This window comes from Ostrea edulis, chromosome 6 (genome assembly GCF_947568905.1).
Source record: "Ostrea edulis chromosome 6, xbOstEdul1.1, whole genome shotgun sequence".
In the NCBI taxonomy this organism is placed as follows: domain Eukaryota; kingdom Metazoa; phylum Mollusca; class Bivalvia; order Ostreida; family Ostreidae; genus Ostrea; species Ostrea edulis.
This window is the reverse complement of record NC_079169.1, coordinates 23,285,953-23,305,265: the sequence shown is the minus strand read 5'-3', so window position 1 is coordinate 23,305,265 and position 19,313 is coordinate 23,285,953. Positions and strand designations below refer to the sequence as shown.

The following is a 19,313-nucleotide window of genomic DNA, read 5'->3' as shown; positions in this document are numbered from 1 at the left end:
ATTTCTATTATAATTATTATTATCGTTAATTTTTATCATTATTATTGTTATTATTATATATCATACCTGTATTAAATTATGTGTATATAGAGTAATGGAACGGTTTTCTTTTTTTAACAAATGGTCGATTTTCACAAACGCCATTGAAGTACTTCATTTAAGATAATTCTTGTTTAAAAAAATATACCGACGAAAAACTAATGTTGATATTTTCATATACATTATTTATACATTACTTTTATTTTGAAGAACTTCTAATAGAATGTAAACCTATTCAACAGTGTAAAATTACAATTGGAATATATTTCTCTCTCAGTACAGTTTAGATAAAATAAAAGCTTCGTTGTATACTTGAATTATTCTAAAAATTGGCATCGTGCCTTTGCAACAAAATTAAAGTTCCTTATATTATGTTCAAATTTATATTCACTTTAGTTAATTTTCGGTACAAGGAATTTTGAATTTTAGCGAGTTCTAATACAGACGCCTTTTTGCAGTGTCTTGTCTTTGTTTCTTTGTTTTTTGGGGTTTTTTTTTTTGTTGGTTTCTTTATCTTTTAAAAATAGAATTAATAGGATTACACGTAATTAAACGTCTTGTGAGAAGATACGACCCCCATTGTAGTAGTGTGCTTTCACTTAGTTGTAGTCATTTAAGATTTGCATTATTATAATCATATAAAAACAGCCTTTAATTATGTTCTTACTTGTAAACTGCCATTATAATTCTTTTATTGTTTAGCCGTCATAGTATGCCGATGCGGACGATCATTACATCAGTGCTAGTAAAGAAACACGGGTACAGCTATATTGACTATGTAATGACCAGTCTGGTTATCTGATATCTTTTACACAGCCATCGTTTCTGCTTTTGAAAATGAAAATGACAGCTAAAGATGATTGGAATTCCGAGAGAATTGATTGACAGACACGGAAGTGCGCTTCGGATACTGGGACTCAGAACATGAAAGTGGCACATATCATATAGTACTCAAAGTCAAATATACGACATTGAGCTTTTGAAAATGTCGATATTGTGAACCATTGCAGGAGAACTATGGGTATTAGGTTCAAGATTTCCATTGTTAGTGGTGTTTTTGTTTTCTTGCTACAACCTGGTACCTACAGGTACAGTATCTTAAAGTTTGGGGACCTTTTGTCTTGCATAGGTAATTTTCTTCTGAAATTCATGACAAGGTATTCAATTCCTTATTTGCTATAGACATACATCTGATCATATCAACATATTATATAATTACAAACAGGTTGTCTAGTAAATATATAAATACACTGTATACCTTTCCATCTAGGGTGCCAGAATATATGCTTTGGAAGCCCATAAGTAAAACAATTTTTGCATACTGTCCTAAATATGATGTGCTGTTGTGGGTAATCCTACAGACTGAAAACACGGGAACTACGGGGGTACTTGAAGAAAGCAATTCATATGAAAGTCCCATAGAACAACTTGAAAACTCGAAATTTTTGGCAGTTTAAAACATTGTGTTTCTCTCCGGGTTTTTTTTTTTTCATTTTTGCAGACGGTGTAGGCTATTGTATTCTTATTAAAGTCTTTTCAAACAATTTTGGACCCCTTTTTTATCTCCTAAATCTGGCTGATAACTTGAAAAGACCATGATTTAAATTGTTCGTTGAACTTCAAAATTCCTTTTCCTGTAAACTCAGGATATCCGCTATTGCGACAAGGTACAGTTTGTGGGGTCATTCGTGGTTCTGAATGTTGACTGTTAATTATGTTGTTTTATTAACGATGTGATTAAACCGTGTGTGCATATATTTTCCTAGATCAAAGCTCTCCATCGTGGCATGGATTAAAAGGATTTTTATCCCCCAGAAACAGAACAGGGATTGCAAGTCTCAACTTCAAACCTTCTGAGCTAATTAATTCATCATATATCATAAAATGTCTCAGATTGTTTACATCTTTTACAGCCCAGCAGTGATATCGTTTCCTTAGCCACTTGCATCAATTCGTTAATTGTATATATTATCAGGAGAACCTCATTCTGAAATGGAACAGGTGCCCGGATCGAGAGGTCGGAGGAACGATCCTTCCCTAAACTTACCAAAATTAGGGGCAATTCTGAACTTTAAAAATGCCCAAAATCAGATCCAACCAAGATAAAGTCGGACCCGAATTGTGGTGTGCGAAGTCCCAAAAATTGGAATTTTCGTGAAGAAATTTGATGTTCCTAATAACAGGGGTACCGGCGCGATGCGACAGCTTAATTGTTCATCATTTTGGACAGGATATCGGAGAATATCACCTGGGTCGAATAATAAAGCTACCCCGTGGTTTTATGATCACGGGGGAAGGTAAAACCCATTATCAACTAGACAAATTTACAGACCCTTCTTAACGGGATAGTAATTGATATCCTTCTTCAATATGGAAATTATACATTATCCCTAGAGTAGATGTTGCTCTATCAAATGACTATTTATTTATCGAAACCACAAAGTAAGCAAATAACCCAGACAAATAATTGTTACTTATAGTGTCGTGATATGCCACAAATATTTCACGAATATCTTATTTTTATAAAACGGAAAATTCTATTAAAACTACGCGTGCATGAGTGTAATATTTTTGTTTTTTAGATATATACATATTATTTATGAAACAAAACAACAGTTTTAAAAACTTGTAACCTTTAGCCTCCTCCCTTTTTCAACAATTGAAAATTTACAGTTAAAACAGTTTTAATTAGAATAAATTGTTTACATCTATGTCTGGAAGCGATCTCATTTTTTTATTCACAAAACAAGATATTGTCACGGCGTTTGATCGATGGCGTTCGTTGGTGTTCCATGGTTCGACGAAATGCTTATTTGTCCTAATGGTTCCATGTTTTAGCTCTCGTCACTCTGTTTTTAAAATGCATATCTCTTAACTAACTTCTTAAAACATTATTATATAAGGATGTGTTATTATATAAAGATAAAAGTCTCTGACTGTAAATTCAGAAACTATAGTATGAAATTATCACTCAAAATCATTTTAAAGACAATATGCTAAATATATTTTTTTATTATTACCTTGGCACTTCAATTTTAATATTTTACGTACGTTTAGACACAGTTACGTTTGTGCAAACAGTACCTGAAAGAGAAAAAAAAAGTTGATATAGTAACATTAAATATATTATCATACTCTACACAATCCCTATGATTTAAAACATGCAAATATTTGCAATAATTAATTAATGTTTATTTCGATAAAATAACACCTTGTATTCTTTCAAATGACGATTGTCTTTTGAATAATGAATTGGCATAATTTTACGACTTTTAGCAACGAAAAGATTGTAAACATTTAATATATATTTTTTAACTTTCTAATGTAAATCTGTAGAATTTAAAACGGCCGTAATTCAAATTGAAAAGAATATTTCATTTTCAACTATTATAATTACTGTAAAAAAATTATTGTTGATAATAACCCGTCGAAATGAATTATCCTAATTTTGCAATTAATTTTAAGAGAATATACAGTATATTTATTACCTAAACGTTGATATATAGTGTTCTTTAAAAGTTAATAGAAATAATCTTTAAGGTGATAAACAGACATAGATAAGAATTTAGATTTGAACGAGTACATAAATTTTTTTAACGAATTTTACAACCCTAAAAATCGAAACTTAATTAAGGCAGAGATTTAATATTAAGTTTTGCTTTAAATGATGATACCCCAAATAAGGTATCTAATCTTAATTTCTGATAAATAACCAACATATAAACACCCAACTATCTCCTCTTCTCAATAGTTTTCCGGCCACCAAGATACTCCCGAAAGCTCTCCATGGTCGAAAATTCATTTAAATCAATTTATCATTTTGGTAAGTTTGGTATTGTGCAGTTCTGTTTGAAGTTAGCAATATGCACAAGCGCTGTATTTACCAACGTAAAACCATACTATAAACCCAGAGTCCGCAATTTTGAAAAATTGGGAATTAATTTGATCTCCGTCAAACAAGTTTCTTTGATCCTCGCATTACTCACGTTAAACAAATTGGTTTGACTGGCTGTTATAGCATTTCACTTACCTAAATATTTATTCCGCCTCAAAAGATTTAAACAAGCTACCGATACTCCACATATTTGTTTATATTATCAACATAATTTTAAATATCTGTAAAGAACTTGTTGAGGATTTCTATGCAACGCGGAACTACTTTTCATAGCGGACGAAATCAGACAGTGAAGTGCGAGAAGGCGAGGTTACGGCAGGTCACGATAAATGTGTTTTGATTGGTGGACTAGTAAATGTGTCGGTTTATCTTTATAGTGAAGGGTTGCAGGGTCTTTGAGCCATCTAAAACGAATTTCTGGAACTCAAATAATTTCTCTAGAATTGATGGTTTTGTCGTGTCAAAATTTCTCCGAGAATCTTTCTCAATTTTCCACACGGTCGGGGATGAGCTCGTATCATCTACCTATGCGACCCACCGTCCCGACCCGAGCAGATGAAATTCACAACAATGCTGAGGGAGCAACTTACATGGACCATTTCTTAAATATCCCCGATATCTGTCCCCCGGGGTCAGACTACAGATCCCGGGGGTACTATATGGGATCATATCCCGATGCTTGTCGAATGGAAGCTCTACAGTCACATCATCGCAATCATGATTTTTCAAGAATGGGTTTAGCGAGTGCCAGAAACTCATATTTCCAAAATATGAATGTTCCCGGGAGTCTTCGATTCCGGGAGAGTGTGTCCGATGGACTGTCCAGCAATACCGCGTCCAGTAACAAGAACGAGCCCATAAGTCCGTGTTCCACAGGGACCCCCACCACAGGAGAGGGTGACACGCCCCCATCCTTCTACCCCTGGATGTCGATCGTTGGTAAGTCGTAAAACAGTCATAATATATGTTATATGTCACATCATATTTTGTTTTTTGCGTGGCAAATTTGATGGAAAGCAATTTTAGCATGTGGTATCTCAGTTTTATTTTTCTGTGTCTGCTCGATTATGAGCATTAATGTGTTTACAATATCATAGTCATGTTTTCTGTAACATAAAATATTATACAATAATTATTTGTTTTCATTATTCATATATTTTCTACAATCATTGGTTGTTGTTTACGTTTTGCTTTCGATCAATCTCACCTCGTATAACACAGCCCTCGTTTGCTTAATGTATATGCATTTTGTAATGGAAGTGTTATTGTTGTAAGAAAATATTTTTAAAATGTTATATTTTCCAAGAAAATATTATTGTATCAAGTTTTTACGCTTCTTTGTGACAAGAAACAAAACCTCGTAAGTTTATCCATTAAATGAAATTATTTGATTTTATTACGTAGTAAATATCTCGGTTTTTAGAATGCACCAGTAAAAATACTTGTATGATAACAAGTGTTGCAATGGAGTTTTATTCTCCAAAAATTCTGAGCAGTGTTACCCACAATCAAACGGCAAAGGGAGACAATAAAATCTGCAATATATTAGGTATCTCACGGCACCAGCAATCAGATATCTTTATTTTTTCTTAACAACATAAGAGTTGTCAGGGTCTTTCCAAGTAAATTCAATCCTTTCCAATTATCCAAGCATTCGCTTTTATTTCTCTAGCGCTCTCAACGGCAATAACTAGAAACATAAACCCACGATATGGCAATAAAAAGTCAGAGTTTTTATATTCTTCCTGCAACGATGTTTCAGAGAAATTCAGACAATCATTTTTCTTGTCGAAGATATTATTGCAGTTTTGCAGAACAAAACAGCTGCAAACTAGATTTTAAATACCACTTAAGCCGGGTAATAAAGGACTGATAAAATAAGTGATGGGATTCCTCTATTCAGGCTCTACAATGTGGATCTTAAAACTCGGGAACAATAGGATCATTTGATTTTATTTGTTTGTTATTGCATATGTAAAATATTTAAAGAGTTGTTCCCCTTTGCATACATAAAATTATTTAGATTATACAAAGTTCACGAAATCTGTGTATAAACGCTTTCTTATTTTGTCTGCATGTAAATAGGAAATAGCAATACTTGGAGAAATCTAATGTAAGAAGATATATACTATCCATCACGTTAATCATTTCAAACAAATGCTATTTCAACTCCATATATCTAGATTATATACAAATCCTCTCTAAAATTTGTTACATGTCATCAAATATTCATACTCTTGGCGAGAAAGGAAAATAATGAAAGAAACATAATTATAAATCAATAGTGAGAATGCAGTGATTGGGTCATGCTTTATGTGGGATATTTCAGATAGACTACAAGTCAGTAAGTTTACCAGAGGGTTCATTAAAATCTATATCTCTGATAGGGCTTACTTCAAATACTCAGCACATTATAGATGTTGTAAGGAGACCCTAAAATGTGTTAATGGAATGTTATTAAGTTCATTTTATTCAGTGGTCGCACACACGCACTGGACCACCATTGATAAAGCGACTTTAGTGGCGACCCATAAATTATCTAAATGACCCGTGATTTCTAAAAATCACACATAGCAAAATAATATACTTGACCTCCTTAAAAAGGTGTAATGGTTAAAAAATATTTAGGACTGAATAACTGTACAAAATGTTATTATATGGTGTGAATATGCACTAAAATTTTGATTTATTATATAGAGGACGAAAGGCTTATTTAATAATAAGAGGTTCATTACATTCATTTTATTTTTAATTGAAAAGTCTGTTTGATGCTGCAGATTTATTCATTTGTACATTGATCAATGTGTAAAAAAAAGTGTGCATTTTATTGTTCACATCAAGGGTAAATTTACATAAAGCTCACGGCTTCCACATTAACACATAACGCATGGTGCATATTTACAACCATACATCATTCAGAAACGTTTAATCGACAGTAAGGCATTCAGGTAGATAAATATATGGAATCTGCAAATGTGCAGAAAGTGAACAGATAATCTATATGTTATAAAAAATAATCTATATTCAGTGTATTCCTTAATGGAAATGACGAAATTAATTAAAATTACTCTCTCCGAACAAAAATCAATGAAAATGACTAGTCATCGGTTGTACTAGACCTATTCTCTTGCTCCAACATTATATGAATTGCATAAACACGTACTTACGCTGGCTTGCAATGCTCCAGGAATTTTGTTTATATGTATATAGGAGCCCAGAAAGTCCCTTAAACTATTGACCGTTGTGCTGTCGGGCGGCCTATTTGTTTTGGTCAGTAGATTGACACATTTTACCGTGAACAGGTGTTGGATAACCCGTGGAGAAATGACAACTTGGAAAAATAAAACGCTCATAGCCAGCGTAACTTGTCCCAAAAGTGAAAAATCTATCTGACCCACTGGAATCAGTTTTTTGTACTTAATAAACCTGTGTTAAGTCCACGACCGACCCACAGTGTTCGGAACTGACGGGCTATATCATACATGTAGATACACATACATGCAGCGCTGACATAGAAAACGTAACTGGAAGCATTGTGGTAGTCCTTTCTCTGGACCATAATTAACTAACTTTTAATTTTAATACGATGAATATTTCAAAATTATTGGTAGTGAAATATGTATTTTTTTAAGTTCGATTTTTATTTAATAACGGTTAAATTCATAATCATGAAAATTTATATACATCTGACGGTATTGTCATCATAAAAAGTACCAAATTCTGGATAAATTATATATATTCATATTTATAAATATATATCTTATACAAAAATTATTGAATTGTCCCATATGCCATAAGATTTATTCCGCTAATTAACTTTATTCTACAATGGAATACGTCGGGATGCAAAGGGCGTCATTGTTATTATAGTTATATTTTACAAAATACTTACACAGGTACATTGTACAAGTAAGTTCTGAAAAGTTTATATATCATCAACAAATAATGTTGAAACATAAACGATAGTGTGTTTGATGAAGATCGTAATAATATACCGATATATTGATACATGTATATATGTATAATATAAAAGGACTTTTTTTTTTTTTGATAAAAGTGTAAAACATGAAGTGATTAAAAAAATGTGTACTTTCAAAACTCGGAAATAATTGTTCTAAGATGGCACTTTATTCATTCTACGTCCAGCTTTAAGAAAAAAATTGAATTGATCATTTCTTGCTGAGGTTTGAATAGATATTGATATTTTGTCGTTTAACTCGTAAAACATTGGGTTCCTTATACATGTACCTGAACTAGTGTGGAATTTCGGGGGTTGTTTTGTGTCTATTCTTCCAAGTTTTATTGTTTATTACCAAGAACCATACAGTTCATAGGTTTAACGTTTTTACATAGAATAAGTAAACAAATATAAACAAAAGTTATACAAGCAAGTGATTCTGAGATGTATTCCTCAGCGAACCGGAGCGTCAACTGACATTTACTAAATATTTATAATTTACACAAACTTTATTAGCCACATACAGGAATTGTCAACTTCAGTCTGTTGACTGGCAGTAGAACATCGGTTTGCCTTCTTGTACTAAAACGTACGTATTTCTGACACGGATATTACGATTTTGAATTCTTCTGTGGGTATATGTATGGGGTACATGTATGGGCGACATGTAAAGTCAGACAATTTGGCAAATTATACACTGCACTGAATCGAGAGTGAACGTCCAAGAAATACTGCAGGCGTTCCTTCAACGTCCGTGTCCGATTTGCCTGGCTGTTCCTCTCGATCTTTGGCACGTATCTTCATGTTTCATGTGTCCTCTGTGCAATCTAGAAATACACGTAGTACTACTAAGCCTTGTGAGTTCATCTGTACACTGCTGTCTTAGAATTATAAATGCAAATTACGGTAATGTCTTATTTTCATGACAATTCCAAAAATATCTACAGATTCAACACGAGAACAATGTTACGGTACAATTTTCGCATTTAGACCCACCCTGTAATTGGGAACTATATTATATGAATAATAACTGATCACCAATCTACTGGACGAGCTCCACGTGTAAAGTTAAAAGGGGTAAAGATACTTTGATGATCACAACTTGTCTTTCCTCTGCATTAATCACGATTCGGTTAACAGTAGTCACTAATGTCAATTAACTTGATAACGTTGAAGATGTAGTTTTGGGAAATATAATATTTACCATACGAAGTGAAGAAGTTCTTAAATTCTTCACAGTTCCCAGAGAACAGTATTGGCTTACAGTGACTTCTTAACACGAAGTGTTTCATATAATCTTCAAACATATAATTTGTAGAGACACTGAATATACATTGTAACAATATACAAATAATGGACTGTCTACTGCCACCAATGTGGCATACTCATTTTATGGACAGTGTGGAAAAAATATGCTAATATGTCTGAGGGGGAAAATCATACCGAGGTATTTTACGCACATTTGATTTAATTTTCTAGAAAATAAAAGCAGACCGGTTTTTTGATAAATAGAAAGATATGTTGTGGTGTTCGTACTTTACATATCTGCCAAAATGATAAAACTAATAATAACTCGACTGTCGTCAAGATTTATCCATCCTCTTTGTTCGTTTGACGGAGGATAACAAGGCACCGAAATGTTCTCTCTTTTAAAAAATGATCACGTGCGTATAATTGCGAGAAATCAATATCCTAAACATTCTAACAACTAAGTATTATTATCCATGACGATTCCATGACAACTGGGCAGGTGTAAGATAGAGTACATTACATTTTTTGTTAGGATATCCAATAAAATGTTTAAGCAAAATCTTACATTTCTATTATAATTATCTTTAAGCAACAATTAGGCCTCTTAAAACATTTGATTTTTTAATATGATCTATTGAATGAAAACACTTTTTCGATGAAACTTAGATCTTTATATTCTTTTTTATTGTTGTGTATCAATAAAGAAATATAGCTTACTTTTTTAATCAGCTATATCTAGAATCTTGCGATGGCGTTAATTCAAATAATCGGTAATTTACACGGTAGTGTTGTGATCCTGCGAGTAGAAATTATCAGTAATTTTATAGTGTGTAAGATAGCTATAACAGTAATGTTGATTACAACACACAAGTTTTCATTGAGATGATACTAACACGAGCAGTGGGAAGACATTTCATTTCTTATATGACAGCATTAATCAAAGTCGTGCTGAACCCTGCCATCATTCATCTTTTTCACAGCAAAAAGACAAGAGTTTAAAATTATTGTCTTGCACAAATATCAGAAAATTCATCATCTAGTGCAGGGGCATAGTGAATTGATTGTTCAAGAATCTCGATATATCTCTTTCTTTTTGGTTTGGAATATGATAACATTAGCATATTGTCAATACTTTGAATTATGGACGTTCGTTAGAACTTTAAATCTCATTGCTTGATCCCTATAAACCTTTATAAAAAACATAAACACATGAATGAATTATGCACCTTGTGCATTTTATAATATATATACCCCGATGATTATGTAATTGTAAGGAGTGAACGGGAAGGTTCAATACACTGCAGCACGATGACACGTGTTGGGATCGATATTTACGGGTAATTAGTCTTGTTGCGCTAAAGGTTCTAGGTGCGCGGCTTGAAGCGCACCCCAATTGTTCCCGGACTTCTAGCGTTTCCTTTGTAAGAACATAAATAAAGATTCCTGCTTTGGCTGATCAGGCGTGTAGATCGAGTTTATTCGCCATTTCAACGGCTGACATACCCGGCGTTTGATATGAAATGTTGATCTGAATTTAAAGCGTCGGTGTGAATTCTGTTGTTCATTTCGGTAACACTTTACTTCTGATTTATGAAGAAATATTGCTTTCGTCACGATTGTTCTACACGCAATTCTTGTTAACCTGAACTGTTTCCATTTGGTGCAAGTGTGTGTTTACACTTCTACACATATCAAATAAATAAGCCTATTAAATAAAATATTCTTGTTGAAAATGAAATTCCAAATTGCACCATGATGAGACTGGATATTGAAGTAATCTTCAATAACGATAGATATGGAGTTAAACCTCCCATTGCGTGCCCTCAACCAAGGTACTGACCTAGGAACAGTTTTCTGAAACATTAACCTACAAGCAAGATGCCACTAATGGCCCATTAGAGGTACCAGCACACAAACAATTTCACATAGGTATTCCCATTTATTCCGTGCTTAAGATTACAAGAATACTATACAGAACCTCCTTTCAAGATCTCCCTCTCTGTTACCCAGCAAAGCTGTTCAGTCGTCAGACAGTCAGAGGCTTGCTGTATCACAACGTTTTGCAAATATAGCAATTGTGACAAGTAGTCACAGATCGTTTCTAAGTAGTATGACTGTTAATGTGCAACGAACAATTATATTTAAGTGCAGTCATCAGCTTCTTAAAAACTCGATCATCCTATTGTTTGCCAGTTTTGGTCAATTCTCGCTTAAAAGATTTCCCAACTTTCGTGTGAGTTTCCTATTATTTTCCCATGCAAAATGTACATGTATATCAACATCCGGGTGTCACTTCAACACTTCCATGGTTGAGAGCTAAGGTCTGCGACTCGATTATGTCTCAGAGAGCGGGCATAGCAAAAGTGAAGAATTTGGCAGAAAATAAATGAATAAGGCTGCAATTTGATTTATTTGTAAAACAGAGTGTTCAGTATAATTCAAAAACATTAAACACATTATCTAAATGGAAAAATTTTATGATAGTGTATTATTTATAGCTCGTAAAGCCCATTTACCGCACACTAGCTTAATATTTTTTGTTCCTCGATTTATAGAGGCACAAACGTGGAATTGATGGCGAAGCAGAGTTTCATTTTACAACTTAACCGTGTGGAAAAGATTTATTGGATAAATTTGGTTTTCGCCAATCCGTAGTAACTATAGCATTGTAGAAGTATTGCTGTACAGATGTTCTGGTGATGAAGATTTTGAAGTGACTATTTTGCAATCCGATAAATGAGTATAATCAAGAAGTCTATTTAAAGAAATTTATTTTCAAAAAGAAAAACTTTGCTCACACCATTCCTATTCCTAGTCAGTATAAACTAATATGAATACCACTTGACAGATTAAAGAGCAAGGATATTTAGAAAGAGCGGCAGAATTTCTTTAATTGCATAAAAATATTCATAATTGTCACGCGTGATTAACTGAATGAAGTCGAATTGTATTGATAAAAACCATACAGATCAGGTTTTTTTTTATTATTATTATTTGCAGAAAGCCTTTTTGTGTCTTTGAAGAGTGTATTCTTATGGTGACAGGGATTAAATTGTCAAATAATTGTCACTTATATTCTATAGTATTTTCGCAATTTACCAAATTATAAGCAATCGGGTTAAAACATCTACATGAGTAAATAAAGGACATCCTTGTTAACTTAATAAATAAGTATCTTACAGGACAATCAAATTCTTTATTCCGTTCAACAAAAACTCTCGTAAACCGATGCACGTCTTAACGATTGATCCCGATATTTAAAGAGAGCTAATCATTATTGTAGGCTTTTTCTGATATTGCGGGGATATCGCGGCTTAATACCACTGACATAGCCTTTGCAGACCACCAATAGGTACTTACTGGGCCAAACAAAGAGTAGGATCAATTACCCCAGTGTCCATTCAGTGTGGAAGCCTAGTTCTCTGTTCTGAATTTCAATAATACCAAACGTGCATACCAACCCAGGAGAAGGCAATCGAGGCATTTGATGTTCTTTCAAATATATTATTTTTCTACAAGATACATGCGGAAGTTCTCAAATTAAAGACCGGATAATTTGTTGCTATAAATAGCAGGTACTTCTAAACTTTAGAGCTTTTATCCTGGAAGGCGCCAAAGCCTATAAACAATTTACAAACATACAAAAGCCTATTTAATCCACGCAAAACAATATACAAACATAGGAAATTAAAAGCAGTTTTATGTGTAAAAAGATACAACAGTTATATAAACATCTTCTTTTTAAGTGCCCGTTAAATTCCGTCTAAATTGAATATGTAACATGTTCAAGTACTTCGTCAAGTAATGATAATTTTCTGCCTTTAAAGGAATATCATTATACATGTACATATTAAATTTCAACCTATACCAGATGACATTTAGATACTGTAGCGGAATTATTGAATTATCAATGATTTAAAAAAAATACAGATGATAGAAATCAATTTGACTTTTATACACTTACAGGTCCTAATTCTAACCAGCGCCGTAGAGGACGGCAGACGTACACTCGATTCCAAACCCTAGAACTCGAGAAGGAATTCAAATTCAACCGCTATCTCACAAGGAGGCGGCGGATAGAACTCTCTCATATGTTGTGTTTAACGGAAAGACAAATCAAAATATGGTTTCAAAATAGACGGATGAAGGAGAAAAAAGAACTTCAAGCTATTAAGGAATTGAATGAACAAAGCCGTGTGGTGGCAGATGCCAAAACCAAAGTGACCCCCGATCCGCCCTCTCCGAGCGAAACCAGCACCAGTTGACATAAGTAATGTGTTCCTATTAAGGGTAGCTACCTCTGTATCGTGATTTCATCGTTTATATAATGGTCTTAAAATTCGGGCGACCGGGCAGAACTGTAGACAGACTATTGTAGCAGCTGTCGGGAAATTTTGATGGGAAAGTTTCAAGAAACTAACTCCCCAGGACAGGTATTACGTCCAAGTTAGATATGTCTTAATAGTTGGGAAAAAGTATTTTCCGATCACCCTACCAAACGAGAAAAAGAAGGAAAGGGTATGTTCTGATAGACTATCCTATGTATAACGAGAAAGAAGTCCATCAGTTTGCTAAAACAAGACATCTCTCACCTGAAGCTTTTAGTTACATTAATGTACATGCATCATATATTCGGATATATATTTAATATACCAGCAAGGCCTATGTTTAGATTATCCTCAGTGTGTTGTCATACTATAATTTAGCTTTATTTTTGGGTGCCATATGATGAGTAAAAATTAATAGTTTCACAGTAATAATACAAAAATGACAGAAATGTTCATGTACAGACAAAGAATTGATATCATTTTGTTACAATGAGAATGGTTCATTACGCATACTGGTCAATATCAAATATTACCTCCATGAATTATGCCAAAATTCTTTTTAGTGGCATTGTGTATAAGTATTAGAATAGATTGTTTATTATAAGAATTAGTCTATTTTATAGATTGCAATTCAGTTGTTTGTTTCCTTATATTGCATTATTGTTTTGTTTTTTCTTTCTTACTTTTTTATACATCACAATATTTTAGCATTTTATTTGTTTAAAAACCTATGCAAGATGGCGAAGATGTATATACATATATATATTAAAAAAAATAGCAAATAGAAAAAAAGTTTTTACCATAAGAATTGCAAGGTATGATAAATGTATAGTAGCAGTGCTAGTGACAGGCTACACGTAGTTAATTGATTGGGAATCGCATAAGCATTGACCGTTGTCAAACGTTTGGTTTGACCAAGACAAAGTCATATCAGGTCTGGTCATTTGTCCAAATCACTCCAAAGATGTCCATGTCTTGGACTGACATGCTATAGTTTATGCGATTTACGATGATAACTGCTTCAGTCTACATTTCATTAATGACTATCGACAGTTGTGTGACTTTGGATGTGTTTTATGAGCTATAAAAATCACGACATTTCCCCCTCATTTCTAATAGACCAATTTCGATTACTTCCCTTGCCAAAACTTGTCTGTAAAAGGACAGGAAAAGGTGTATAGGAAAAATACTTTCAGTAAATATAATATGATCAATATATATGTTCAATAAGAAAATAAATTAATTGTTGTCCAGAAATACAAGATATATAAATTTGATAGACAAAATGCTTCCGGAAATATAAGATAAATTTTACCAACTCACTTCCAAAAACATATCTTATCAAACAATACATGAATAAAGAGTTGAGAGCTATCTGAAACTTAAAAGCCCGGAGAGACTTCCTTTGTCCTTTGTCGCAAGAGAGAAAAATAACTGAAATGTGGTCCATTACAAGCAATCTAGTGAATCGCCAAAAAATGGTTTCTATCTTTTCATACTGCAAAATTTGCTCATGTATATATGTTGATTTTCATGTTTTTACTTTCTTTCTCTTTTTTTCTTTTACAATGCCTTATATATGTGAACGAGAATTTGAAAACGAGAACTATTTCGAGCTATTATGTTATGATTAAATACGTTAATGGTCTTGATGTTGTATGAAAGAAATTATGTTTTATGTGACATAAAATATGTGCTTGTATCGATATATTGGCACGACCAGAACGAGAACTGCAATAAAATGTTGTTATACTTTCAACTCTAGTTCTTTTTCCTCTGTCAACAGAAACAAATCAGTCTTTATAGGGATAGGGAAAAATTATTTCCATAGTTTTAGTATTTCAGTGCTCATTATAGGTCACAAGTGGAATTAGACTCTCCATGTTTTAAAGCCTAATTCAATAAATTTGAATTTAAAAACAAAGATTCAAAACACACCAACAATAAAAAAATACCAACAAAAATTCACATTGAAAAGCCTGGCTTTAAAAAGATAATGAAGAGATGAAATGCTGAGCTACAGTTTCAAGAATTGGAAGGTAAACTTCAAACAATACTGTATGTAATGAGTTTTACGGGTGTTCTCACGGACAAAGAGTGGAAATGACGCAATCGTCAGTTGAATCAGAATACTTCAAAATCAACAGTCTTTAAAGGACATTTCGGACATAACAACTGTAAATAAATGCGTCAAAGTCTAGTTGGACAGAGAAATGTGGTTTTTGTGGAGTTTTTTTTTTAATTCACAAAGGCCGTAATACAATGTAAAAAAAAAAAATAGTAGGGAGATATTGATATGATTTTGCGACAGACGTCTGAAAATTCTGAGTTTTTTGCATGATACTAAATCATGTTATGTATTGATCCTTAGATTAATCCCAGAATCTACAGACGTGTGTTGCGTAACGTCGACCTTTTCATATGGATGGGTGGGGTACGTGAGAATAGTACAGATGTTCAGGTGCTCTAGATTGAAACTTGATATTACAATCCGTACGTAGCAGTCCGTCTAAGAATCGTGCAATATTGGAAATATTTCATTTATCCTTAAGGAACTTACAAATAATTGTTTTTAGTATTTTATGCAATGCTACGGGTGTACATCATGAATATAAAAATAATAATAATAATTCTTCGACATACTACTAACGCATATCTGCCCTTAATGTAATAAAAGTGCAACTTTGTAAACAAATATCTTTCAAATTATCTATGAAAGTCATGCGATGGTATTTTTTCGCAAAAGGTATGAATATTTCTGTTCTTCAACATGTGAAATTAATACGTGTGTAATAGTTTTTCTTTAAAAATGCTTTCTATCAGTTGAAGCTTATGAAACATTTATGTGTATTTTGTTTTCACAAACTAGATACATGTATATTCAGAAGGTAAAATAGTGGTTATATGTACTCAATATATTCTTACTTTATGTGATTGTGGAAATAACACACGATTTATAATATTTATATACGTCACTAATTTGAAATCGAAAGTTGAAGTGGTCATCTTCAAGTTTTAGATGAAATAAGGGGAAAATGAATAAGGTATCCATTGTAATTATAAATATATAGCAAAATTTCCTATCATTGCTTTGAATTTTATAAAATTAAATTTTAAAAATAATTACTTTCGAAACAAATGATATGCAATAAAGAGAATTTAAAATGGGTGATCTAAGCTGGTCCTGGAGGAGTTCGCAAAAGAGAATCGATGAAATACATGACGTGACGTTTTTAAAAAGCGACGAATTTCACTTGTGACAATCGAGAACCCCAGTTTACATTTGAATTTAATGTCAAGTCATGATATAATTTCTGTAACTTCATTGGGGTGTAAATCTGCTAGTACTACACTAGATCTATCACAACACTCTTGGCCGCTTTAGCTTTTGATCAAGTGACCAAGTTCATGCACATCTTGATGAAGTTTAATATAGAAATGATATAAAAATGATGACATTTAGCTCCGCAGCTTTTCAGCACAACATGTAGGTACTAGTTCACAATTCATTGTATCAGCATATATTATATGTATCATATATAGCTGGAGTATTTAAATTTCAATTCAAATTTAGAAATGGTTTTAAAAGGACACATTTAGTGCTGAGGAATGTTTTGAATTAAAAAAAAACCCTCTAAATCTGCATGCTTTTATCATTTCTATTTCATTTATGATATTGTTAGTATTTATATCTCTACACATGTATTCCAATTTTGTTATTCATAATACAATTAGTAGAAATTTGGAACAAATCTATATATTGTAAATTGATGAATTTGCTTAATATATTTTTTCAAACAGAATACCGATTCTTATGAATGTCTAATTTAACCAACCCAATGTTTTGTATGAAAAGTGAGTTTCTTGAACAATAATTCAAAACTTTTATCTAAAAACTCCATTCATGTATGCCCCCATCTTAAATTTGGAGGCAAGCCATTGTAACGCATGTGCACTTTTAAAGACTGTTCATTCATATTCATAATTTATATATGGTGACATTTTGCGTATTATAAGAACAAAAAAGTCACAATTTATTAAAAATATTCTAGTATTAAACTTTTATTTAATTAGCAAACACGAATGTGCATTAATTCAATCTTATACCTGTTTTGTGTTGCATATAATATTGTATTGACAACAGTAAACAAAAGTAGTTCATGAGAATGAATAAAAAATTCATTGCAAGTTAAAAAGAATATCAAGTTTAACACACTGTAAGCACAATTACGATACAAGCACTGCCACGCGAATTTGTTTTAAAATTTATACTTCTCTGTCGGTGTAGAAATTAAAAATATACTTCCAAAAGTTTGATAAAACTACAGAACTCTTGATAAGTTTAATCCTCTTTATAGAATTATTACAAAGCGATTTCAGGCAAATAGGATATGACGTCATAATACATTTACTATTTCATAAAGTACTGGTATTATAGGGTGATTTGACATATTCTTGTGAATGCTGGCCGAGCTGGGTTTGAAAAAATCGCGGACTTGTGTGCAAATTTTCACATCCTACGAGTGCCAATATTCACCAATATAAGTTCAATAACTCCTTTATTGTATCGATAGACTATATGTCCGTTGTTTTGTATTGACAATTTATTCATTTTATCGTCAAATTAGATCGATTGATGTTATATTGTTTAACGTCCCACTCGAGAATTTTTCACTCATATGGAGACGTCTCGTCAAATTAGAAACCATTATCACAGCTACGCACGTTTTCAACGTTCGTCCAACATTGCATCAATTAATTCATGCTTCTTCATGCTGCACAATCTATGTTGTTGCTTATGAAATGTTTCAAATAGTGAAAGGTGAAGGTAACGAACAGTGTTCAAAATCATAACTCCTATAAGCAATACAAAATAGAGAGTTGGGCAAAGACAGACCCCTGAATATATCATAGGTGAGATCAAGTGCCATAGAGGAGTAAGCATCACTTGTCCGTGAAATTATTTTTGCTGGTTCTAAAAATATTTAATCTAAATAATTAGTTGATACTTAATAAATGAAATATCGAAACCGGCTACCAGAGATGACCAAATGATACCCCATCCGCCATCTTTCTTTACAACTTAGCGTGTGATAATGTTATTCTTGTTTTGATACGCATCCTATTCTTTTATGAAAAGTTGGCATTCATTGATTCGAATTTCCTTTATTCACACAAACGCACTCAACGCCATCGACTTCTCTTTTCATGTAAGACCAGAAATGCTCTAACTTTCAAATGTATAGTCAATGCAGAAATATTCGTTCAGTAAATTATTAAAATAATTGATATTTTTAAATCTTCGGTGAATACAGAGCCCCGTAATGTAAATAACATTAAAAAATCCCATTGCTTTGTTTTTCATTTGAAAGGTGTTCCTTATGTATCGAACAAATACATTAAAGTTGAAGAGCAAGTTAAAATAACTAATTTTTTAATAGATCAGAGTGTATATTAAAAAGGTGAAGATAACGAACAGTGACCTATCTCATGAAAACGTGAAGATGATTAACAGTGATCAATCTCATAATCCTATATCGTCATAAAAATCTTTGGATAGAATAACCGTTCAAAAAATGTTATTGTTGTAAAATACAGGTAAAGGAAGTTCGAAAGACACCGGCAGGATTTACATATATGATAAATTATGATTTTACTGTATGTTCTGTGTACCTTACTTTCTCTCTCTCTCTCTCTCTCTCTCTCTCTCTCTCTCTCTCTCTCTCTCTCTCTCTCTCTCTCTCTTCTATATTGTTGCCTTACACATATACATGTTCATTTATAATATAAATGTTATTGTGAGTTACACATTTATAGATGTGTGTGTGTCTGTGTGTAAAAT

General features: G+C 32.7%; 1 protein-coding gene and 1 long non-coding RNA gene across 2 annotated transcripts; one reads left to right on the top strand and one right to left on the bottom strand.

The window, feature by feature from the left end:
- Nucleotides 1-2,343: 2,343 nt before the first annotated feature.
- Nucleotides 2,344-4,097, bottom strand: LOC125683330 (uncharacterized). The gene is made up of 3 exons (XR_007372907.2): nucleotides 3,757-4,097; nucleotides 3,060-3,123; nucleotides 2,344-2,888 (listed from the first exon to the last, which is right to left on the bottom strand). It is a non-coding gene; the product is annotated as an uncharacterized LOC125683330 (long non-coding RNA).
- Nucleotides 4,098-4,284: 187 nt separating this feature from the next.
- Nucleotides 4,285-15,230, top strand: LOC125683317 (homeobox protein Hox-B6a-like). Its single transcript, XM_048924349.2, has 2 exons — nucleotides 4,285-4,873; nucleotides 13,110-15,230. The coding sequence occupies exons 1-2, from the start codon at nucleotides 4,381-4,383 to the stop codon at nucleotides 13,406-13,408; spliced, it is 792 nt and encodes a 263-aa protein (XP_048780306.2). The 5' UTR covers nucleotides 4,285-4,380; the 3' UTR covers nucleotides 13,409-15,230.
- The last annotated feature ends 4,083 nt before the right edge of the window (nucleotides 15,231-19,313 follow it).

Coding starts and splice junctions, on each gene's coding strand:
- LOC125683317 (XM_048924349.2), top strand. CDS start 4,381: ATGGTTTTGTCGTGTCAAAATTTCTCCGAGAATCTTTCTCAATTTTCC. Junction 4,874..13,109: donor CCCCTGGATGTCGATCGTTG/GTAAGTCGTAAA, acceptor ATACACTTACAG/GTCCTAATTCTAACCAGCGC.